The sequence below is a fragment of the Myotis myotis genome, unplaced genomic scaffold (assembly GCF_014108235.1).
Source record: "Myotis myotis isolate mMyoMyo1 unplaced genomic scaffold, mMyoMyo1.p scaffold_m19_p_8, whole genome shotgun sequence".
NCBI classification, from domain to species: domain Eukaryota; kingdom Metazoa; phylum Chordata; class Mammalia; order Chiroptera; family Vespertilionidae; genus Myotis; species Myotis myotis.
The window spans coordinates 72,158,484-72,185,358 of record NW_023416390.1 but is presented as its reverse complement, the minus strand read 5'-3'; the positions used below and the strand labels follow the sequence as shown (position 1 = coordinate 72,185,358).

Below are 26,875 nucleotides of genomic sequence, written 5' to 3'. Positions count from 1 at the left end.
GAAGCAATTGCAACATTACATTAAATATGGGTCCAAAAAGTTAATCATTACTTTAAAAATTCTCAGTTCACCAGAGATTCCACTGACTTCTTTTCCAAAACGTGGTTATTGTAAGAATTTGCCTATTAGCATCTCAAAAATACCATAGTATTTTAAATACTCAGTAAGTAACTACAGTTCACGTTTAATAAGCACTTGGGTGCCAGGAAGTAGGCCAGATGTTCTCAACAATGGGAGAGGCAATTCCAGTCCCAAAGAAAAAAAATTATCAAGCCCAGATATCTATAGTTCTGCAGTTGAGAAACCCTACAGTAGCATAACCATTTTATACACCTCATTGTATTTAGTACCACAACTCTATTGTGCAATAGTAGAATTTGCAGATGGGAAAGCTGAAATCTGGAAAAACGTAAGTAATTTGACAACAGAGGGAAGGGAAAATGACTAGTAAATGAAGATGCTGGTATTTAAATCTAAATGAGATTCTCTGGCTGCTGAGTGCTTTGCCACTTTACTGACTAGTGCTGCCTTTAAGAAAGCCAACCCATTTGGGTAAACTGTGGTTAGAGATGAATTGCCTCCCCACAAAATGCATATGTGGAAGTCCTATACCTCATCATGACGGTATTTGGGCCTTTTAAAAGTACAGGGCCTTTTAAAAGTAACAGTTTAAGTGAGGTCATAAGAGTGAGGTTCTCATCTAATATGACTGGTATCCTTACAAGAGGGAGACACCAGGGCTGTGCACATACAGAGTAAAGGCCACGTGAGGACATAGCAAGCCAAGGAAAGGCCTCAGTGGAAAATAAACCTGCCAATATCTTCATTTTGGACTCCAGCCTTTAGAACTGTGAGGAAATAAATTTCCATTTGTGGGAACCACACCAGGGTCCCGGATAGTCAAGGCCAATGGGAGCACAGAAGCCCTATTGTCAATACACCAGAATGACCAAGGTCACTCTGAACATGAGCTTAATCAGGGTGCCCAAGGCCAAGATACCATGAATGGATGTAAGGACACATGGTACACTGTGCCCTTCTGTAGCCAAAATATGATTGATACCACCTTGATAACTAGCCTTCTTTGTGTCTGGAGTAATATACGTTACTGACCAGCTAGTCTGCTAGAGAGAGCAGCTGGGCAGAGCAGAGGCTAGAGAGAGCTCAGGAAAACAGAGGCAGTAGGCACAGAGAATGTAGCTCCTATGTGTGCAGGAGAGAGGAGAGCTGAGAGCTGAGAGCTGATACTGCTACGATGGAAGGCTGAGCTCATAGAGAGCTCATATATAGCTACCACGTTAACCAGCCAGTGTGCTAGGCAGGGGAGGCAGGAGAAGCTGCTGAGCCAGAGAGCTTAAGTACCACTATGATGTGAGGTGGCAAGTCTAGGGGGCAGCATGCAGCTGCTCAGATAATAGCTGTCGTTACAGAAATTAATGCTGCTATGTGAGAAAAATATGTATTCACCAGCTGGTGTCTGGTTGCCTGCCTGCATGGACTTTGCTGTGAAGAACTGTCTTGTCTGATGGCTATATGGCCTCTGGCTTCTGCATTCAAGGAGGTCCACCCCTAGGCAGAGGGGCTGGTACCCAACACCTATAACTAGTGAACAGGGGATAAAGGAGGAACTTGGACTAAGTTCCCAACAGTTAGTACAGTGAGAAGGGTTCGAGGAAGAACCAGCCCAGGTGTAGTTGGGAAGAACTGAGAATACCTGGACTGAGAACAACTCAGAGAAGTACTGAGCAATGCTCCTGCTGGCTCTGACACCACTGTTTCAGCCACCCAGTTTCTGGTACTTCATTCTGGTAGCCTTAGCGAACAAATATAAGTTCATAAAGCAATGGGATTAATGTAATAAACTCCATGTAAAAATCATTCTATTCAATTACTGGATTGCAATTACACTGTGTATAATATTTAGACATGGGACAATAAAAGCACTGGGCAAGGTTATTACCTCTAAACTTGTAATGATCACCCACCAGAAACCCTCTGTTATCAGATAATCAATATTAATTTATGGAGTTTGTAAATTAAATTCCTATTTTAGAAGAAGTGAGGAGATAGAAGGAGAGGCTAGGTAGAAAGGGATGGGACCATGGGGGCTAGGAAGTGGAAAGCTGCAGATGCGGGCAGGGTACAGCCTGCTGACTATGTTCTGTTCCGAGAAAAACACAAAGTGACCTAGAACTAGACCCAACTGGACAGGGAAAAAAGGATGCATGGGAGACATAAGCTTTAAAATGTATGGATATTACTATGACATGCAGGTTTCAGATAACTAATCACAAGACAGTGGGGTGTATAACCAATCCCAAGGATGTTGCTAAGGCAGAATTCTTTGAAAGGGCCAATCAGAAGCGAGCAAGGCATGTATCTACCCTTAGTCAAAAAAGCATGCTCTTTTTTTCTCTCTCATTCTGGCATGCTAGGTTCCAGTGGATGTGCTCTCCTGCGCCCATGTGGCTATGGCCATGTGGGACTCCACACATGGACTAAGCCTTTAATTAGCTTTGATACTGAACTACACCCAGCTAGTTGCAACATGGAACAGAAGCTTTGGAAACTAGCCTACTTTTTACTCTCCTGGGACCTCAGCTGCACCTTTTTCAGGACTGGCTTCTCTCAATAAACGTTGCTTCCCTTAACCAATTTTGTCTGCGAATCCATTCTTTGGTTTTGAAAGACAAGGAACTTGGATATAAACCCCACATCTTGGTTTCAGAAGGATGACACATAGGTGAATGTGCAGAGCATGCAGTAAAGTCAGGTGAAAGTGAAGAAAATCAGTCCCTTTGCCAAAAGTTACCATCTGTTTTATTTTATTCCTTGTTTAATATTAGTAATAAAGACTAGGATTATCTGTAGTAGCTTTATAAGCCCACTACAGGACTGCTCATTTGGCAAACATGCTAATTTCTCAAACAGCATCTAACACAACCACCAAAGTGTTCCTTCTAGAATAAACAAGAACACAGTAAAAATGCCAGCTTATGTTAACAAGAAATCTAGTCTCATATATTTAACTAGAGGCCCGGTGCATGAAATTCATGCACGGGGGGGCAGGGGGGAGGCAGGGAGGTCCCTCAGCCTGACCTGCACCCTCTCCAAGTCAGGAGCCCTCAGGGGATGTGCTACTGATGGCTTGCGCCCACTCCCCATCATTCTCTGCTCTCTGCTGGGCCTGCCTGCTCTACACCACAGGGATGGGCGAGCAGGCCCTGCTGGGTGCTGCCTGTGGGCCCCGCTTGCCTGCTGGTGGGTCACCATGGCAACCTCCCAGCAGGTCCTGCTGGGTGCTGCCTGCAGCCCCATTTGCCTGCTGGACTCATGTTGCCAGGCTGACGCCACCAGCTTCCTGCCCAGCTGCTATGGGCGCTGCCATCTTTGTAGTGGAGTGATGGTTAATTTGCATATTACTCTTTTATTAGATAGGATATTTATTATACTGTCTCCACAAACTACTGTCTGAGAGATGGTGACAACTTCCTTTAATATCACCACTAATGCCAACAAAAATTTAAAAAACACACAAAAGAAATCAAAACAATCAAAAATGTTTACATATTACCTTTTTAGGAGTTCAGCTCAGAACTTGGCAGTATGATTCCATTTCCTCTTTAGGACCTAAATCTCTTCACAAGAGTAATTGACTATCTGCTTAAGCTTCTGTGAAAAAATTACCATATACCAACTGCTAGATTATCAGTATAAATAAATGAATCTGTGCTTTCCATAAACATATGAAGAATTCAACCCACATTGAGAGTAAATGAGATGTCCTGAGCCAAAGCATCATATATCTTGGTACAAGAAACTTTCCCGTTTCAGAATGAAGAAATAAAGTTATTTTTTTGTCTCTTTACTTATTGATATATATGTATATATGTATGCCTGTGTTAGGTATCTGTGTATATGTAACAATATACATATAATACCTACATATATAATACATATATGTATAAATATTACATATATACACATATATAAGTAAAAGAGCAACAAGAAAGATGTATTGCAATGTAATTTGGCAGTTATTAGAACTAACAAAGTATATATGGGAAGTGTTATGACATGAGAAGAACATTTAACTAACTTACTGATAATAAGATAATGGGTTTATAAACAAAGTAGTTGATGTTCTCTCAAAATGACAATGGCTATCCCTTTTAAAAGAAAAACAATATTCTCACTTATTGTACATAAGATTGTCTTTGCTTCATAAAAAAAGAGATGTGAAAAAATTAGGAAACGTTTCATTTATAGGTATTCAGTAGACATACAGACAAAAATAATACACACACACAGAAGTAACAGAACTATTATGGAGGCTGCAGTTTAAGAGGTAGTTATTATATATTTAAAGTGTATTTTAAAGCTACTTTCTGTAGTTAGGTTTCTATTCTGTATAACAGCATCATTTACTGTCCTTTTTTCCAACATTCCACTCAAGCACTAGGCTGCCATTGGCTATCTCTATCAGAAGAAAGGAGTTGATATTTGACAAAATAAAAATCAAAAAAAGCTTCCTTTGTGTGGATTTTCCCTCTTAGACATGTCAGATGCTATTCTGCTAAGGTTCCTAGTAATTACGACAAATAGAAAAGGGAGAAATGCAGAATCTGCGTTCGGCTTAACTGTTGCTTCACAGCTAAAGATACTTTATTACAATGCTCGTTTCTTTTCCTTTTTGATAGCATTTATCATACTAAAGAAGTATATTTCCAAATAAAATATTTCAATTTTATATTTAAAACTAATTTAGTTTAAATACTTAAGAACAAAATGTACCAAGTGACTCAGTTGGTTGGAGTGTTGTCTGGTATACCACAAGGTTGCGGGTTTGATTCCCAGTAAGGACACATACCTGGGTTGCAGCTCCGATCATGGTTGGAAAGCAAGGCAATGGATGGAGTTTTCTCTCTCACATTGATGTGTCACTCTTGTCTCTCTCTCTCTCTCTCTCTCTCTCTCTCTCTCTCTCTCTCTCTCTCTCTCTCTCTCCCTTCCTGTCACTCTAAAAAAATCAATAAACATATCCTTGGTTGAGGATTTAAAAAATAGAGCAATAGCCCAATACTATTTTTTTTAATTATAAAGAATTTATGTATTTTATTAGAAAGAAATACTTGCATGATCCAATGATCCTTAAGGTCAACCTGTCCTCACTGTACAACCTACTAGGATTGAAAATTTAATCTCCTAAAACTTTAAAATTAACAAGCATCTATACTAATAAAAGGGTAATATGCTAATTAGACTGGGAGACCTTCCAGGAGATCTTCCAGACATTCTTCTGGACAAAGCCATGGTGGCGGGGTCAAGGCAGAGGCGGTTAGAAGCCAAGAGTGCTCTTTTAATTCACATTCTAGCATCACCTGGCAGTTGTGGGTGATCAGGCTGATGGGGGGGCGGGGCCGTTGGGGGTAAGCAGACCATCAGTGGGGATCAGTTGGAGGTGATCAGGACATTGGGGGGGCGGCAATTTGGAGTGAGCAGGCCAGCAGGGGGGCAAATGGGGGTGAGCAGGCCAGCAGGGGGGGCAGTTGGGGCAAGCAGGCTGGCGGGGGGGGGGCAGTTGGGGGCAAGCACACTGGCACGGGGAGCAGTTAGGGATGAGCAGGCCAGCAGGCAGAGTGGTTAGGGGCAATCAGGCAGGCAGGAAGGCAGGTGAGTGGTTAGGAGCCAGCAGTCCTGGATTGTGAGAGGGATGTCCAACTGCTGGTTTAGGCCTGATCCCTGTAAACCAGCAGCAGGACATCCTTCGAGCGGTCCCAGATTGGAGTGGGTGCAGGCCTGGCTGAGGGACACCCCCACCCCCATGCATGAATTTCGTGCACCAGGGCAGTAGTATAAAATAAAACATTAAATCTTATCATCTTTTTAAAAAATACATTTTAAGACTCTTCCTTTTTATTTTTTTTGTTGGTGTCATTACCCTGAGTAAAAGCACATATTCCCTCACACCCAAAATATTACAAAACTAGAGGCCCAGCACGCGAAATCATGCGAGACCCAGACTCGCTGTGCTGCCAGGACCCCAGACCCGCCCTGCACGAGCCACAGGCCCTGCCTCCACTGCTTGAGCCATGGGCCCCGCCTCCGCTCCACCAGCCCTGCCAGCCCCACCAGCCATGCACAAGCCATGCACAAGCCATGCCTCACCATGCGAGCCACAAGTCCCTGCCCGCGAGAGTTACAGCGTCCGGACCACAGGCCTTTTATGATAGATTACTTTAACTTTTCTCATTAGTTTTTAATCTCTTTCAATATCTTTTGTATTGGTCAAGGATCCTATATTAAACAGATAATACATTATTAAATGGTAATGTAGTATAATTTAACTGAACAAGACAGTCTTAGGTACAACAATTGGTCATATTATTTTTCTCTTAATTATTTACAGAGGTTTGGGCCTGACTAGGTGACGTGTTTTATCCCAGGTCTGTTACCAGAAGCTGGTGAAAGCTGCAGTTCAAGAAAAAGAACCAGCCACCAAGAGCAGACACCAGTTGTTGGAGGAACTCAGCCAGTGCTAACCCCCTGTGGTTGTACATGGAGGAAAGTGGATGAATAAATATTATGACTTTTTCCTTCATCCACCATCTCATCTCCTGCTAATGTTTTCCATAGATTAAATCCAGCTTGAGGCCAGAACGTAAAAGAGCCTAGTGATATAGTCCACATTTTCAGCCTTCTAGCATGGAAAGGAGGCAAATATGGGATAGCTAGAACTCCCTCCAATTAAGATTTCCAATTTGTTTTTCATCTCACATATTTCTTCTCTGGTCAAAATCCATCAATGATACCCATTTCCTAGGCGATATAGTGCAAACTATATAACCTTACTAAAACACCTGGCTTCAGGGAAAAGGGTCAGGATGCTCATGAATCCTCTAATTTGAGAGACCTTGATATTAACAATTTTCTCAAATATCTTTCTAGAACAGTGGTTCTCAACCGTCCTAATGCCGCCACCCTTTAATACAGTTCCTCATGTTATGGTGAGCCCCAATTTCATTGTTACAAATTGAACATAATTAAAGCATAGTGATTAATCACAAAAACAATGTGTAATTATATATGTGTTTTCCGATGGTCTTAGGGGACCCCTGTGAAAGGGTCGTTTGACCACCAAAGGGGTCGTGGCCCACAGGTTGAGAACCGCTGTTCTAGAAGGATAATATAAAGCAAGATTTGTAGAGATGCTAGAATGTGAATTAAAAGAGCAGAGCATGAAAACAGAAAGGAAACAAAGAAAACCAATTAGCATTGATAAAAGGAGGTGAGATTAAACAAAGACTACAAAAACAGTGCAGGCTGGGAAACGATGATAAAATGGGATGATGAAAGAAGTGGTTTAACATGGCAAGGAAAGTGGGAGTTTCATGTCAGTGGTCAGGGGGTAGGTGAATAACGGTTTCTATTTTACGAAGAGTAACAAAGCAGAGTGGGTAGGTAGGAAAGTGGCCTCAGTGTACTACTTTCCAGAGCATGACTGCTGAGCCTGCAACTTCAGCTGCATACACTCCATCATAAATCAGTGTGCTTTGTGTAAATGTAGGGCCAACAGAATTATTTCTTTGCCGGTAATTATGCATCCCCTCCAGTGTTATTTGCAGAATATTTTATTTTAAATAATTATTTCCTCTGAACCATCTATAACAGGCTACAAAATGTTCCATTTAAACATGTGCCTCCAAGAACATTTCTCCTGCCTACTCTTTAATACAACCCCACTTAACGGTGACAGTGCTACAAGTAAAATTTCAGGTCACTGTGTCCAAAATTCTTTTTCAGGATGAATAAAAGCATCAAGAAATGGTAGGAATAGTAAGGATAGTCAAGATTTCCAAGTACTATTATGAAATGTTCAAAATTTATATTTTCCAGTAAATATTTCATAATCTTTCGTAAAGTTCATCCACCAATGAGACTTTGAAGGGGAGGAAAAATAAAATTCTTCCACGCAGCATAAGTTACCATGCAGAGCAGATCTGAGATGATCCTACCTGGGAGTCTATTAAATGAGGCTGCATTTTGAATACTCATACTGATAAAGTGTCCAAACAATAGTCATATGTCCCTCCCTCATGCTGTAATTCATGTTGGGACATTTAAATGTGTTTAAAATAACTTTTAAAAATGAATTTAACATATGAAGACAAAATTTATAAATTATTTAGGATTCTTCTTTATATTAAAGCCATTATTAATAGGCTGAAGGCATCCTTTTCTAATTTCTTGCCTCCTTTTGTCTGCCTTGTCACATCAAATAATGTGTTCTCTCTGTATAGATTAGGGATATTGGTTTAATACAATTCAGTCCTCTAGCTTCCCTCACATACATAGTTTTAAATTATTCATAATAAAATTCAAATAGGCTATTTGAATATTTAACACCTAAAGAATATTCCTGTTAATGAATGTGAGGATTTATAAAGCAGACAATGCAAATTATAGTACATTTATTTTGAAAAATAGACTGTTCCTATAAACAGCCTCTCTCAATGACACTGCTCCCCAGTCTCTGAAGTAAAGAAAGCAACATGTATTTGGTAAAGGCATATTTCTGTTCCTTTAAAACTTTCTGGGCCTTTCTGCTAGTGATTCCCAGATACTTGGAAATGTGTTTGCAGAGGTGACCCTCAATACTGAATATGTTATGATATTCCACATACATGTGCATTAGGGAAGTGTTTGTGAGGTAGTCTAATGAAAGCTGCAGCCTTGGAAAAGTACTTTGCCTTTGGGGAAGATATACAGAAGAATATATAGAGGATACAGAAGAATAGACCCATTTACATGGATTTAGTATCTGGTTTTCTCACATTTCTACAATTATAAATATGCTTTTAGAATAAAAATGAGGATATTGAAACATATTATAAGCATTTTCAAATGTGTTTTAGCTAACACCAGGAATAAGAAAGGGTAAGTGTGGGACTACGTAGAATAGTCCTCTTCTGCCCCAGCTCCAACCTCAACCCACCCCTCAGAGATATATTAGAAAATCACTGATTGATTAGAAGTCCTAATCTATGGATAAAATGTGGAAGAGTAGTGTGTCAAAGGCTAAGTTAGAGAGTAAACTGGACCAAAGCCAAATCTACCAATGCCCTATGCTGTGCAGTGATGGCGAACCTATGACACGCGTGTCAGAGGTGACTCGCGAACTCATTTTTTTGGTTGATTTTTCTTTGTTAAATGGCATTTAAATATATAAAATAAATGTCAAAAATATAAGTCTTTGTTTTACTATGGTTGCAAATATCAAAAAATTTCTATATGTGACACGGCACCAGAGTTAAGTTAGGGTTTTTCAAAATGCTGGTACGCCGAGCTCAAAAGGTTCGCCATCATTGCCCTACGGTGTCATATTTTGAATAGATAAGGTTGTTGAAAGTGGCTGAAAACCATTCTAGGGTAACACTTAAAATTTCACTATTTAAAAATAGTATATGGAACATATATGGCATTTGCAGAATAATCTATTTAAACATGTGCACAGTTTAATGTAGCATGTCTTATTCAAGGGACACAATTAAAGACATGATTGACACTGAAATTCCAAGACTTTTTAGAAATGGCAGTTAATTTAAATTTATTTTACTGGTTCAGGGACATTTCTATAGAAACTGAATTGTATTTTGTTCCCTCCCATTAACTTTTAGTGTATTGTAAACAGCAGCACATCAGCACTGTTGGCATAAAATAGCCTGTGAAGTCTACTGTTGGCAATGGACTATGAATGCTAGAATATTTTTTTGAAAAGTACTAAAATGTAACATCTAACCAAGAAAGAAACGCTCTATAATATTGTAAAATTAGAGGGTGGCATTTATTAGATCTCCTCCACGTTTTTTTGTTTGTTTGTTTGTTTGTTTGTTTTTGGTGGGCTTCAGTAGATACTTAAACAGCCAATTGCAACAACCATTAATTTCAGAAGATATGGGTACAAAAAACTCCCTTTGTCTTTTTAAGTAAGTGTTTTTCCCCCACTCAGAACAAAACCCTTTAAATATGGCTTACGCTATTTCATCAGTAACATGCTGAGTCTGGATTCCTTTTCCAACATAATGTAGACAATAACTGCATGGGTTATGATTTGGATTTTTAAATCCAAACACAGAACTTCCCCCTCACAACATATATATACTTCAATACTGACACTTAAATATGAGGATCTGCAGGTCTAAGGGTATAGAAACAATTAAAGAGCCATAGTTAACATAACTGCATGGAATTTTAAACAATTTGTCCATAAAATAAAAGACGATTCAGTGATAAACTATAATTTAGAATCACGTGCAACCATTACTCTTCAAAGAAATTAGCAGTTATTAGTATATTTTTCAAGTAGGCTGGATAAAATATGTACATGGCTAACTGATTTAACACTAGGTTAAGTCATTCAGTGATACAGAGTATTCAAAAAAAAATTACTAAAACAGATTTTAAAGCTCAAGATCAAAGATACCTTTTTCTTAGCTCTCTCTTTTATTACTATTTACACACTATTTTCAGTTATTTTTCAAGAAACTAACTACATCTAAAAGATATCTCAAGTTCAATGGCAAAAGTAACAGAAAGTGGAGAAAGCTAAATCTGAATTTATGTACTTTGATACAAGCAAACAGAATGAAATTGTGGCCTAAATAGAATTTTCTGCTATTTAATTTTCTTTTCATTAAATGGAAAATAGAATCTCTAAGTTAAGGTAGATGTGTAGAGTTATTACTGACATTTCTCTCAAGATATATTTCTAACCTATTTTATAGACATTTCATTTAGAGAAAGCAATATTTTTTGAAATGCATAAAATCAATCACAAAAAAATCTTTACTGTGTCCAAATTTCAGAAATTCTGTGATATAAATCTCTAAATAAGCTTTAAAAGGTTTGCATGGGCAGGAGATGTAGTTAATTTGGAATAGCAAACTGTAACATCCAACTGTCCCACTGAAGCTGGGTGTCTGTTTTTAAGCATCATTATTGTTTTCTTCACTCACTCAAACAAACATCAAAAAATATTTTTATTTGATGAGATAAGTGTTTTCTTACATAATAATTATGTTATGGTGGCTTACATTTTTGTTTGTTTCTGTATGTTTTATAATTTATTTATGGTCTACTACTAAAATTAATTGATGATATTCAGGTATGAATAAACCTTTTGGGTACAGTTTTGCATTTATGCTGTAACTGTTGATAGAAACTATAACAAGTGGGCAATACATTTTCACTATCTGTTTAAAAGCAAGGAGCCTGTATGGAGAATGGAAAGAAAGCAGGCTTTGAAACCACTTAGGTCTTTGTTGGTACAAATTCTGATTCTCCTGATTACCAGCTACTTGACTTTGGAGAAATTACTTCATCTCTTTAAACCTACTTCCTTGTTGCAAAATGGCTTTAATGGTAATTATGGTACAGTATTCCCTGACAGAATGACTAAAATAGCATGTATTGCATCAAACAAGGTTTCTTGAACACAGTAGGCTTCTAATAAAAGTATTAGTTCATAAGAGGATGGTTTCAGTTCTTGGATTCTCAGTAGCAGACTAAGGAAATTTCCACTGAAAGCCAAGAGAGAGAAAGAGACAGAGAAAGAGAAAGAGAGAGAGAGAGAGAGAGAGAGAGAGAGTATGTGTACTAGTGAAGCACCTAATATAATGTAATACTCAAGAAGATAGTTTTTCTCCTCTCATAGATATGATCAGTTCACAAGGGTTCAACAGTAAAAGATGTGAATAATTCTCGCAATACTACTCAGAGAAATGAGCATTTGGTTGGCAATTTGAGCTTCTCATCAAGGCTGAGTGAACAAGCATTTGATTATTACATACTGTATTCTCAACCTTTCTCAGGCTTAAATTGAAGATAAACCAGAACACTTTGGGGTTTGGCAAAATTTCTGAGAGCTGGTGATTCGTCTAACTTACAATTTTCATTCTAGAATTCTCCTTTGATGTCTCCTTTTCCAACACTCTTATTTCTATAGATGATACAATAGGAGCTAGGGAAGTTACATATCATTTTCAGGGTGAAATAGCTATTTAGCAACAGATCCCACCCAAACCCACCTTATCCTCAGGTTCCCCAAGCTTTCTTTAAGATCCTAAGGGATTGCTTTCTCCAATATGAAAATTTCTTTTTACTTAAAAATCTGTACTCCGCCAAAGGTTTATTAGTTCTTATCCAAATTCGAAGCCTAAAATTCTGTGAGCAGGGTTGTGGTTTGGGAGTGGTAAGAAACCAATCCCAAGTACATAGATCCACAAGAAGAATATTATTACTTAGACTCATTGTGTTTAGAATCATTCTGTTTTTTATAAAAACATATAACAATTTTTAAACTAAACATTTAAATCTGAAGAACACTGTGAAATGTCCAAGTCTCATTGGACATATTTTATAGCTCAAGAGAAAGGGGAAGAGGACAGAGCCACTCCTGTGCCGTCTTGCTAAGGTAAACTCTCAGGTGTTCTGAATGCTCTTTAGGAAGAGAGACAAGAGGAAGTGTTTAAACACCCTTAGAATTCCTTTTGTGCTGACCCTTCTGTTAAAATCAATGCATCGCTCATCAAAACAGAGCTTTTAAAAATGATCTCTTAGCTTTGATTATTATTTGTATTTTTTGTTCTTTAAAAAAAGTACAAATATATATGAAATTAATGTAATCAAAATAGAGTTTTTCCCCTCTCTAAGTAGATAGTAATATAAATATTTCACTTGATATTTGCAACTCAACCACTAATGATTCTCTATTTCAAGTTTACAGATCTCTTTTTTATTCTGCTAAATACCTATTGAACATAAAACTTCATCCGCATTCCCTCAGCTGTAATCACTTCAAGTATTTTCTCCTAAAATATTTAAGCAGCCTCTAAATTGATTGGCCTTCCAGGGTCTTTCATTTTCCATGCTGTTGTCAAATCTAATAATAGCACTTTACCAACTAAACACCATCAATGGCTCCCTATGACCTACAGGATAAATTCCAAATTACTTAGCACACAAGCACTGTCGCAATCTGGCCCCAGTTTGCCCTTATTCATCTACTGTCATTATCTCCCTCTAATAAGACTTCCAGTCATAGCCAAATGGTGTAAACCCCATGCTATTTCAAGAAGCAATTACATCTTTACACAGGCTATTCCCTCTGTGAGAAGAATCCTTCCTACATTTCCCCATATGGAGAGCTTGTATTATGTCTCAGACTTCTCAAAGAAACCCAGTTCCTCAAAGACTCACCTACTGCAACCTGCATTTTTTACAATGTTTCATATACCTCTAACTCCAATCTGATTCACATCTTTACCTGAAAATCAGTTTTTCCAATTAAACTGAAGTGTTTTAAAGACAGGGACCTATACATCTGATAACTCCAGGGCCTAGCATAACTTGTAGCACAGCGGGGGGAAAGATCAGTAAATGTTTGTTGAATGAATAAGTGAATGAGTGAATGAGTGAATGAATAGGTAGATCTTAAGAGAAGAAATAAGAGAAATTTTAAAAATAAACCAATGAAATTTTGATTTAAAATAAATAGATTCAGTTATCCAGCACCATGCATAATATGCTATGATATTAAATTATTATAATTATATTTTATAGTATTATAGAATTATTTGAGTGAAAGGCCAATAGAATAATATACACAGGCACTGAGGAGAGGTTTATGTGACTAAGATTGGAGCTTCACATTCCTATACTACCAAATTACCTAATGTTTTGTTTTATTTTATTTTTATTTTATTTTGCAATGTAGTGTTTGGACTTGGTAGGAAAATGGGGTTAGCAAGAAAAGATGATGGAAATTCTCAAGCAAATTGCAAGTCCCATGTACCTCAAAAGTAACCTGACCTATATTTTAGGGAACAGAATTCAGAACCTTTAGACGTTCTTAGACCAGACAAATAATCCTGTATAATAAAAGGCCAGTGACCATAACGGCATAACGGCCAGAACAACCAATCGACCAGTTGCTATGAGGTGCATTGACCACCTTTCTGTCCCTCCCCACAGCCCAAAGGTTCCAATCACTGAATGGCCAATGGGGAACCACAGGGAACTGGGGTGGGTGTCAGTGGTGGGGCAGGACTAGGGACTGGCGAATGGGCGGAAGATGGCTCCAATCACAGGCTAAGTCTAGGGACCCTACCCATGTACAATTTCATGTGCTGGGCCTCTAGTTATAAAAGAATGCTTAATTTATGCAATTAATGCATGGTTTAAATCTGAACATATTTGGGGAGAAAGCTTTCTGTAATGTAAAGTGCAATACAAGTTTAATTTTTCTCCCTTATTAAAATTTGACTTATAAAAAAGGATCATAATTCTGAAATTCTTTATATATCCTTTGTATTCCCAAATTACTTATTTCAGGATTGACATATCCCATTCTTTTGATTAGCTGTGGCTCCAGTTTTAATATATAGAATAAATAAGAACAATAATTCTAGTTTAGTTAAAAGAAAAGTCAGTGACCAAACTAATAGACAAGTTATTTTAACATATCTTATTTTCCTCCAAATCACATCTAGAAAACAGCAGCATTCTCTATCTCTTTATGGGGAAAATGCAAGAAGCAGAAAAAACCTATTTCTCTCTATAAATATGGAAAATAAATGGCTTTTTTCCCCATTGGATGTAGAGTTGACATAATTTAGGCTGCCTACAATTAGTAGCACATTAGTATCTACCAAGTAATTATTGGCTTTCATTCAGATGCTGGCAGATGCCTGATAAGACACTTAATGAATTTTTCATTAGTCTTCTTCTGAAAACCTTTAGGAGAAAATATTCATAAAGGCAGCAACTCTTTTACTTTTCTTTCCCACCCCCAATCCTTAAGCCTCAAAGCATTTTCAAAATCAAATTTTAAAATGTTAACATCATACCTGCATATCTGTCAGCTAAATATTTCACTCATTAATAGATTTAGTACCATGGTCTCTTGCTATATATGTCCCTCTACCCAAAGTCACCACCAATTCTATAATTAAGGAACACTTCATGTACATGCATTTAATTTTGTATTAAGATTTCAAAACAGTAGTCACCTACATATCTGACATAATTTTTAAATAATGAGTAGGGGGTGCAATCAATAGTTTCTAATAGACATTTTTAAATACAGTTTTGGTTACTCCAACACTAAGGTTTAAATGAAAACAGGCAAATACTTGCTGCTCTGATATCTGCCAAGAAATTATTTACATTTAATTGTACAGTAAAATTTTGGCACAAAGTAATACATTCACAACACCTAGTGCTGTATATAGAGGCTAAAAATAGACAGGTTCATGGTTATCTAAGAAAAATACTGATTGCCACAATAAAACTTTCAATAATATCATCTAGGTATGTTGCAGAACATAACATTACTGTCTTTGCAGGATATATAACTGCTGCACACACTAAGTGTGATTTGGAGTTGTCAGCATTGCTTTGGCTGTAATTAAAATCCTAAAGTGATCTTTAAATCGTTCTGCACTCCAATTGCATCCTGATGAGTTTCTTTGTGTCTATAATTGGAATGCCAGCACCCTAATGTGTGACTCATTCAACTACACTTGTCAGACCTCAAGCTTCTTACCTTAAAAAAGCACCCCTAAAAGCTGTCAGCAGGTTTAGTTAGAAGGAGATAGCTGTTGAAATATTAGCTGAAAGGGACTTGGGAGAAATTATGAAATGGTGTGACTTATTAAGTTTTATTAATGAGCTAATTAATTAATTGATTTTAATTATTTATTTAGTGTTCCCATCCTTCTCAGGACACCATACATTTCCAGGCCTCACCTCTCTTCCTCACCTTTCCTGCTCCTGGACTTTTATTCTCATGTTACTGCAGAGAAGAAAACAATCTGATAAGCTAAACCACACCAATGTGTAGGCTTTTTGGGGGGCCTCCCTGTGAAAGTTGTACTTCAGGAGATATTTGAAGATGAAAAGGTGACAATAGGTCATTAAAGATTAATAAAAACTGATTTCTTTACTTTGAAAAAAATCTAATCCTTAAAAAGCCACCTACATATTTTGATTGTTCATTTGAATTGTCTGTGGTTTCTGTCATATCCATTTCATCTTTATCTCTACCCCTTTCTTCTTTATTCTGTCATTCTCTACTGCCAAGTTCTCCCATCCTCAGCTGTTTTCTCTGATCTCTAATTCTAGTGTTAACTCCCTCGTACGCTCTTCCTTCAATTGTTTTATACTTAGAGCTTTTAATCTACTCTACATTACAAAATATAGAAAAAAAGTATCTGCCAAATTATATTCATTCATATTTAAATTATGAACATTTCTTAATGTTATTCCAATTTGAAAGTTGTTTCCACACTAATTTTTGTTGCCATTGTTTATTAGATAACAATCAGTTTAATCATGTTTTAATATAACTGATCACTTTTAAATAATATTGCTTAAGTTTCTTTGAAGAACTGTACTTTTATTTAGTGTTTTAAGAAAACTCAACCCTATTAGATTGTAATAAAAGCCTTATGTTTACAAGCAAATATTCTTGTTTAAATTAAATTAGAATTCATGTTTATGTTAACTTATATTTTGTCCATTTATATATAAAAACTACTTAGAAAAGTACAATTAGAGAAAACCTAGAGTGTCAAAATTATTTTTATTCATGATTATAGAAGTTTTCAATAAATATATCTGATTTCTTATTTAGCAATATTATCATAAATGAGTATGATAATTAACACTAAATTGGGAAATATATTTGATGCAAGTATATGTAATGAATATATATATATACATATTTTTTTCTAAAATATTTTATGAAGTGGCAAAACACTGAATCATTTGTGCTATTGTACCAACCTTTATGTCTATGAGATCCATCCATGTTGCTAAATTCAATGTGATTCTCATCAGCCCAGTAGAGTCTATGGTTGACATAATCTATAGTTAGTGCCATAGGTCTGGAAATCCTGGTGTCTATGACAACACTCTGATTGGTTCCATCCATTCCAACACGACCAATGTGCGGATACTCACAGCAGTCAATCCAATACAAATACCTAGGAAAGAAAGTCAATAGCCATTTTGTTTACAGACACTTAAGGAGCAAAACCTCACACACTATTTCACGTCTGTGCTCAACTATCCCCAATGAATTAATTTCTCTGAACTGTAGCTTCTAAGAAGCACACGTCAAGGGAAAGTTTTCTAATGATTTTTTCATACTTTTAAATGTCCATATAATTTTAAACATGTTTTCTTTAGTATACAAACTCATGTATAATGTATATTGTTAACACATGTAAACCTTCAAAATCCATCTATAATGTGAGATAGTAAAATTTTCCAGATATATGATTTTCTTTTGATATGTCATTTATGAAAAATTCTAAATGAATTATAGAGGAGTGCATTATATTTGCTTAATTCTGCAATTGTCCAATGTGTTAGCCACTAGCTAATTGTGACTCTTCAAATTTAAATTAATTAAAGATATGTAAGATTAAATGGGCTGCATTGTACCTCAGTCATACCAGCACATTTCTGGGGCTTGACAACCATGTGTTTGGTGGCTCCATATCCAATAGCATAGATCTAGAGCACTTACATCATCACAGAAAGTTCTATTAGGCAGCACTGATTTAAATTATGTTACTGGAAATTCTGGTGTAGAATATATATATATATATATATATATATATATATATATATATATATAGTGGGCAATAAATAGTAAAATTAAGTAATATTGCTACTAAAGCTAATTGAGCTAAACATAAATACTGTACCCCATAATATACAAATAATGTATTATATTATGTGTGTGTAGATGTACAGAGATTACTTAGAAATTTCTTTCTATTTAATTAAACCATTTATTTTTATCATAGTAGAAAAAGCACTTTTGGAATATTTCCTTATCTCTATTATTCAATATTGGAGTTAGATATAGGATCTTTAATGGGCTTTTCACCCTCCAACTCTAAAATTAAAATCTATTAACCAAATTATTTTTCCCAGACCTCATATTTTCTTTTTTTTTTATTGCTTAAAGTATTACAAAGGGTATTACATATGTGTCCTTTTTTCCCCCCACCCTTGACAGTCCCCTAGCCTCCCCTACCCCCCAGTGTCTTATGTCCATTGGTTATGCTTCTATGCATGCATACAAGTCCTTCGGTTGATCTCTTACCCCCCCTCCCTCCTGCCCCCCAACCCTCCCCGGCCTTCCCGCTGCATCATCTTTTCTTTTTGTATAATTAAAATAATATGGCATGATGTAGGGGCGGCTCTAGGGTCAAGCCTCGGGCTGACCTGTGGCAGGGCCACACACAAGTCCCAGCCTGGAGGGCAGAGCTCTCCTAGCATAATTAAGCCTGACCCTGTAGCCCTCCCACATTCCTTTCTAAGTAGCTAATGGGCTGTGGGAGGTGCAGCAAGTGTTGCCAAAACAAGAACATTTGTATACATGTTAATCTACCCTTGTTTTAATCAGACTATAAAATAAAGCATCCGCGTGCAGGCTGGGTCTTTTGTGTCCTCATCCAAGCACGGGAGATCTACGGAGTCCCAGCTGTATTCTCTTGTCTGTCTTTTCTTTAATCATTCACCACCCCTCCTCAGGTTCACCTTTGGCCATGCTGGAGCAGCACAGTATGAGATTACTATCTATGGTTAAAACTGGAATATGCAGCTTAAAATTAAAATATTTCTCATATATTCTGACATTGAAAATTGTGCTCAGTTATTTTAACCACACACTAGAAAAAAAAAATAAAAGTTTTCAGAAAAAAAAAAAAAACATTTATCAAATACAGGGATAACATAAATAATCATTGTAAAAATGTATATTTTGTATTAGTTATTTCAGAAGTATATGCATAAAAGCAAGTGATAGTGGATTATAAAGATAATAAAAATGTTGTTACTTTGCTAGTCAACATTTCATTGAATCCTAATTAAGCATGACAAAAAATGCAAAGCCCTGGCCGGTTTGGCTCAGTGGATAGAACATTGGCCTGCGGACTGAAGGGTCCCAGGTTCGATTCCGGTCAAGGGCATGTGCCTTGGTTGCGGGCACATCCCCAGTGGGGAGTGTGCAGGAGGCAGCTGATCAATGTTTCTCTTTCATTGATGTTTCTAGCTCTCTATTCCTCTCCCTTCCTCTCTGTAAAAAAAACAATAAAATATTTTTAAAAAATGCAAAATATATTTTTGATAAAAACTAAACAAAAGGTAGAATTGTGTGAGCAGAGACCTAAAAAGAGCTCTCAGAGCCAAAAGTTGAAATCAGACCTGAGTCTGAAAATACCTTTCAACCTTGCATAGGGTAATGCTGGAATTCCTACCTGAGGTTTGTGTAGATCTATATTATTTTGCACATATTTTGAAAATTTCAAATTATCAAGTAATAATACATGAGAAGCACTTCAGAAACTAATGAGTTCTATTTTTTATCTTGAATTATTTTTAGCATATCTTCATTTAGTAAAGCCAACATATGTAGTGAAATACATCAAGAAAAACACACAATCTGTTCTTTTCAAGTAAATTTATGGAGGAATCCCTGGCTGTTGATACTAGAGATGATGATGGATATATAAAACAAACAAAAAAAGTAATAAAAAATAAATAGAAATCAAAAGATTATTCAACTCACTAAAATAAATTAGAACATTCCACCTTGCCTTTCTGACCCTCCAATCTTGGGAACACTAACACAGCAATTTTGTCTTCCTAATAAATGTGGTATGATTATGCCAGCTTCTCTAACACATATTAGCTATGACCAAATTTATTGTCATTTTATGTTTTTAATAACTAAATATAAGCAAATAACATTTAAAAGCAGTATTTAAAAATGAACATACATTAAAATGAACATATCCAAATTGTTTTAACTAGAGATAGTCTTCATATTTCTATTTAGTTGTTTATTCTACATTTGCCTGCACTTGCAATTAAACAAAGTTAAAAGGAGTTTTCTCCATTAAAGGATATCATCAGCAAAAGAAATTCAAATTTTTGGATGTGAATAATAATTGCTTTGAAGTCATTAAGTCAGCTATAAATTTCAAATTGTTTGATCTCCATATAATATTAATTCTAAATTTTTATTTGTATTCTGAAATGTTTCAATTGCCTACTTATCATCATTTTTTAAAAATAATTCTTTATTGTTGAAAGTATTATGTATTTTCCCCTTTGTCCCCCATTGACTCCCTCCAGCCCACCTCACCCCCTGCCCCAGGCCCTCACTGCCCCATTGTCTGTGGCTATGGGTCATGCATATATGCATATAAGGTTCTTGGTTGATTACTTCCCACTCACCCATACTTCCCCTCCTTCCCTCCAAGATTCCACAATCTGTTCTATGCTTCCATGTCTCTGGATCCACTCTGTCCATCAGTTTATTTTGTTACTTAGATTCCACATATGAGTGAGATCATGTGATACTTGTCTTTCTCTGGCTGACTTATCTCACTTAGCATGATACTCTCCACATCCATCCATGCTGTCTCAAAGGGTAAGAGATTCTTCTATTTTACTACTGCATAGTATTCCATGGTATAAATGTACAAAACATTTTTATCCACCCATCTATTGATGGGCACTTGGGCTGTTTCCATATCTTGGCTATTGTAAATTGTGCTGCTATGAACTTAGGGGTACACACAGTCTTCCTGATTGGCCTTTTGGTTTTCTTAGGATATATTCCTAGAAGGTGGATCACTGGGTCAAATGGAAATTCCATATTCATTTTGAATCACGGTTTTAAGAGGAGGAAGAGTGTTTTCATGGAGTCCAACATCTGGTTACTTCACTCTCAGAAAGATCATTAAGCATTCTTGGCCTGAAATCCCCTCTTTAGCATCCAACTCGCCACTGTTTGGCACAATATACTTTTTCAAATTTCTCTCCAATATTAAAACGTGAAATCAGCTCTAGTTGGAGCATTTAACTCAAGTTCCACATTTACACTTATGTGCTTTTATCTTATCATTTGCCTTGCTCTTGCCTGTTCAATTACATAGATGTTTTCATTCAGACATAATCCACATTGCCACCCTGTTCTCCACAAGTTCTTTTCTGAATCGTGTCAGTGCATAATTTCAAGGCAAGTTACAAGATTAAATATAATTGAGAAATGCTTTCTTAAACAAAGTAAGCATTACTGTTTTTATTGTAAGATATTCAGATCCTTTTATATGCTATAAAACAGTGATTTTTCTAAGAGGCAATTGCAATATCCCTTTTTTTAATCACATAGTTTGAGGTGACAGCATTTATTTTTTAGAGCACTTTACAGAAATAATACTTCCAGAACCTGTGCTGTAGCCCTTTTTGGTCTTTGGAATTTCATTGTCATGTGTGTAATTGAACAACACATGTATCAGGCACATAAGAACCCACAAAACAGTACTGATATGGGTTCTCAGGCCTCATAATTGAAAAACCTAAGTCAATAAGTCATTTGGTGGAACATCTTTGATAAGCCCTAAGGCCATTCTTAAGTAGATTGAGAACCATAGTTTGAAACAATAATTCATTGGGGCTATATTAAATACCAGATATTGCTTAGTACTGAGAAACCAGAGGTAAACAGATATCATTTTTGCCTCAAATATCTCTCAGTGAATACAATAGAAGTGGAGGTAAAACAAATGAAAAAATTATAGCATATTATGATAAAACTATTTTACTATGAAGGCACAAAAGAGGGGATGATAGTTTAGCTAGAAAAGGCACGAAAGAAATCTGTGCTCACTAATAGTTTTTTTAACATAAATTTTATCTTCACAACTACCTTATGAATTCTTTAATAACAATGACATTTATATCTTTCATATTTTGGAACACAGTATAACTTAATTAAAGATTATAATGCTGCAACAGGTCTTGAATATCACCTAGCTTAAAGCTTTCATGTTACCACTAAATTGAGACCATAAAAGAATATTTTTTTTTCCTAGTCAACTATGATAGTGATACAGTTGGAACAGAACTCAGGTTGCTAGATTTATAGACTAGCTTTTTTCTTTCTTTCCTGAGAGCACTAATTAGAGTCTTAAGCAAATAAGCCTTAGGAACAAATTACTTGGGTTGCAATTCCAGATTTACCCATTACTAGTTATGTGAACCTGGACACTTTAATTAGCCTGCCTTAGCCTGGACTTACTCATATGTATAAAAATGATAATAACTGTTTCTCCTCACAGTACACTGTATGGATTAAATAAGAGAATATAAGGACAGACTCAGAATACTGGTAAGCATGGACTAAGTGTTCATCAAATATTAGCTATCATTATTTTATCTGCATTAGATATGCACCATATGCAGTAATACATTTTTTGGTTTAACAATATACACATAACTAGAGGCCTAGTGCATGAATTCCTGCACATTGAAAGGAAATTAATTAGAAGGTGGCTGGCAGAGTGGGACTGGGCGAGATGGGTCGGATACACCTTGGAGCCAACCTCCCGTGGTCCCTCCCAGGCCAGCCACACCTGGGGTGGTGCCGGGGCTTGAAGGGTATCTGCAGAGTGAACAGGGTCCCTCCAGCAGGTGGTGTCCTCAGCCTGGCCTGCGAGGATTGGGCTGAAACCGGCAGTCCGACATCCTCCAAGGAGTCCCAGAGTTCGAGAGGGCACTCTGCAAAGTTGCTGTCGCTTGGCAGCTCCTGTGTTGAGTGCTGCCCCCTGGTGGTCATTGCACGTCATATCTACCGGCTGGTCAGCTGGTCAGCCGATCACTTAGCCTTTTATATATATATAGACTAGAGGCCCGGTGCACCAAATTCGTGCACGGGGGAGGGGGGTGTCCCTTAGCCTGGCCTACAATGACACCAGCGTCCTGCCCTGGCCACCATGGGCACCACCATCTTTGTCGCGCAATGACGGTTAATTTTCATATTACTCTTTTAGTAGATAGGATGGTTACTTGCTAGATCTGGATTGTATGTATGTTATTACATGATTTACCTGAATTTTATGTGTGTTATTACATTAGTAGTCTACTTACATACTCATCAACCAAAAGACTATTATGAAAACATTCCCATCCACTCAAAAAAAGTATTAGTTGAACTATACTCAGGTATGAATGAGCCTTCATAAACATAGGATTTTTTGTGTCTATCTCCTTATGGGTAGCTAATTTCTGATAGCTAAATTTCATTTTCTTTTCTATAGTTAACCCATCATTAATATATGTTTGTTTCAAGTTTCTCAGCACCAGACATACAGGTAATTTTAACATCTGAAATGCAACCTCTTAAAAATTACCTAAGTACAATATTTGTTGTAAATAATTAAAGCTGAAAATTAAAACTTTAGTGAAAATATTAAAAAGAGAGTTCTAAATTTCAACCAAATATTGCATAATATTTACCTAAGATTACATCTGAAAAATATGATCCTCAAATAATATCTATTCTGTAAGTTATTACCAAGTGTAAATACACAAAAGAACATCTACTTGTAACCATAACAACAGGCTTCTGTGATTCCTGAGGATGTCTTTTTATAGTTTAATGTAATACTTCAGATTTCTTTAAAATAAATTAGAAATATTCTCTCAATGTTTACTTTTTTATCTGATTTGGGGAATAAATTCAGAGTCGTTTCTTCCAGCTACATTTTTTTTCTCATTTTGAATTATAAAATTAAGGCTTGATACTCGTTCCTTTTTGTTTTTGCCTAAATGTGAAAATAGAGGTTTAAAAACTGGTGGGAAAAATGAGGAGATTTTTTTATGTGACTTTTTAATTTCATAAAATATTTCTGTGTTCCCCACAGAAATCTGAAACAATTTTCATTCCTGGTATGTTTTTCATTTCCTCACAACAAAAATTTTCTTATGACACTTTTCTTTGAAACATGTAAGTTATTTATATACCAATATATTGGTTTGTACATACGAGGTATCTATAACCATATGTGCTATGTATGTCCAGTTGCCTATTTATTATTTCCTCCAACAATGAATTTAGCAACCCCTGTGTTAGGTGCAAACTAAAATTAAACCATGGTCATTATGCTAATGGAACTCTTTCTACATACATAAACATATACACCAATAATAGTCATATATACACCTGAAACTAATACAGCATATGCCAATTATACTGCAATAAAGATAAATAAGTAGTTAAAAAAAAATAAAACAGTTGTATAATGTAATGTTTTCAATATATGGTGTCTACCTAAGCACAGTTGGGGGATGTCTCACAGAAGTAGTGATATTGTTTGCTCTTGCTGGAAAAATGGAAAGTTATTTCAACTGGAGAAAAAGAAGGGCATTCTAGAAAGAAAGAATATTTGGAAAGAAAAATAAGTAATACTTTAAAAATAAAGCATGATTATAATGATTTAGGCAGTTTTCTTTGTTTCCAAAAAACTCTTATTATCTATATTTAAAGTTTTGTAAAAAGGCTAATTGTTAAAATGGAAAAAGGAAAAAAAGTATATTTTCTTTTTTTTTTTTCTTATCTCTTGTTTGGATGGCTCTTCAAAAATCATGCTCATGACCCAAGATTATTTTGTTCCTGGAAACTCTAGTGTCATATAATAGAGAAAACATATAAGCAAAGCTTGAAAACTGGGTTAAACCCCCACTTTAATATCTCACTACCTAAATAATCCTGAGAAAGTCACTTATGCATTTTGAGGTTGAATGTTCTAACTGTACTCTAAGGATGATAGTAAAAATTATCCTCTTTCCAAGAGACTCTGAGTAAATAGTACAAGCACATAAAATATAAAATGGAGGGATAACTTTCTAATTCATAAAATGCTATAGAAGTGGTATTAATCTTCATCCTCATTATAGTATCAGAACTCCCAATCTCAATAGGTCTACAGACCAATCTGGAGAAATTATTTTTCTAATTGCCTGTTTGCCCAAGCCAGAAAGCTTGCTTATTTTGTTTGTTTGTTTTGTTATTGTTATTTTGATCTATTTATAGCTCTTCCTTACTCTGTAAAGTGAACTGGTATAAAAGTTCCACAATTACTTATAATTATTTCATTCCAAACATGTGAGTTCTTCCCACTGTGCCATAGTCTTGTGTGTGTCTTTGCTTTCCCAGAGAGCTTATTCTTTTTTGCTTGAAATGCCTCCTGCTCTGGAGTGCATCTCATTACCTAATTCTTACTCTACCCATTTTGTCTATGAAGATTTCTCTGATCTCAGTTGAGCTATTAACATGTTCTGTTTTCTCTATCTTATAATTATTAGATTGTATTCTAATTACTTACTCATCTGTCTACCCACTGCACAATAAAATAATTGAAGATAGGTGCCTTTTATCTTTATGCTCCTACTATAGTGCTATATATACACTAAATGATAAAGAAATAAGTGTTGAAAAAATGAGTAGAAAATTTATTTTCTGCTAACTAGGACTATCACATATTCACTTTAATGTCTATCATGAGGGTCTTTTGTTATTATAACATGAATTAACACCTTAATCACCCAAAAAGATAAAATTATGCTCAGCAAAGTTTTAACATTATGTTTTCTATTCTATTTTAAAAATATAAATATTTTTAAAAATATAAATTAGTGCAAAATATAAATATTGCACTAATGACTTTTATAAATATTGAATGTAAATAATTTTTATTACCCCAAATTTATGATAATTTAGAACGTTGTTTCCCAAGTAAACCAGATAACAAAATTATTAGAATAATTGAATTTTGGTTGAATTTAAATATAACAACCAAGAAGATGGTCTATCTACTTGTAGCTCTTTCTACTCTTAGTCATTACCATATCCAAATTGATTTGTGACAATCGGCATACTGTTATTAAAAGATAAAAATGACTACAAACTGCTTCCTATATGTTTAATGCTTCATTACACTAGTGCCATAATCTTTATCCTCCCTTAAACAAAGCCTTGCCCAATCCCTCACTGAATATCAGGACAGAAATCTCACTTCTCAAGGAAACAGAGGTCAGTACTGCTGGCATCTTCAAAACGTATGCAAATAACAATGGTAATCCGATGTAGAAAGATTCAATTGCACTTTTTATGAAATAATCTTAGCATTTCAGCTGCCATTTTTAAAGCAGGATTGCACAATATTGGAGGCATTTATGGCATTTTCACCCTGAAGCGCACTTCATAAAAGTGAAAATCCAGGTTGCCCTACTGACTCCCTCAGGGGAGCTAGGAAAACAGCATGAACAAAAAGGGGTCATTAAATTTTATCTGTTAGAATAGGCGGCTTTCACTGTTTCATAAAAACTTCAAATTTTTATCTGTTTCTTTGGTTATAATATGGCATATCCATATCAGAAACCAAATATTATCAAAAAAGGAAATCAAGGGAGTCTCTGTTAATCTCTACAATAATTTAATACGTCACTTTTTAAATTAACACTTTTGATGGTTGGGTTTATGTTGATGATAACTTATAACTGTTTTCAGTTTATGAGGTAATAACTTGGATCTGGACAAAATAAAACAAAACTGGATTCAGGTTAGGATGCAGTTTTAAGTAGGAAATTCCACAAGACTATTGTTACCCACAGGTAGTGTGTGTTTTTTTCATTTAGAAAATGAAGCATCTTGAATGGTATAAAATGACAAGCTAAGCCAGCCATATCAACTTTAAAGAAAGGGACAATGGTTTGGACACAGTAAAATAAATACCTTCTCAGAAAATACAAAAGGAAATAAATTATTTAAATTCTTATGAATGAATGATGATGGTAACCAAACTTAGTACATCTGGACATAATATATTGAAACTTGTGTGGAAACAGTCTCTCATGACTCTCAGCTAAAATAGAATTTATACTCTTGAAATTTATGTTGCCATGGTAAAGAAAGTATTTTAAAAGGTAACAAAATGGTTACATAAATATA

At 35.8% G+C, this 26,875-nt stretch overlaps 1 protein-coding gene across 1 annotated transcript in view; it reads right to left on the bottom strand.

Annotated features, from left to right (window-relative positions):
- The window catches only part of LRP1B (LDL receptor related protein 1B), a 1,379,523-nt gene that overhangs the window by 194,941 nt on the left and 1,157,707 nt on the right, over window positions 1-26,875 (bottom strand). The window contains exon 60 of the mRNA XM_036320679.1: window positions 16,846-17,045. Coding sequence (XP_036176572.1) covers window positions 16,846-17,045 — 200 coding nt within the window. The remainder of the gene's footprint in view (window positions 1-16,845; window positions 17,046-26,875) is intronic.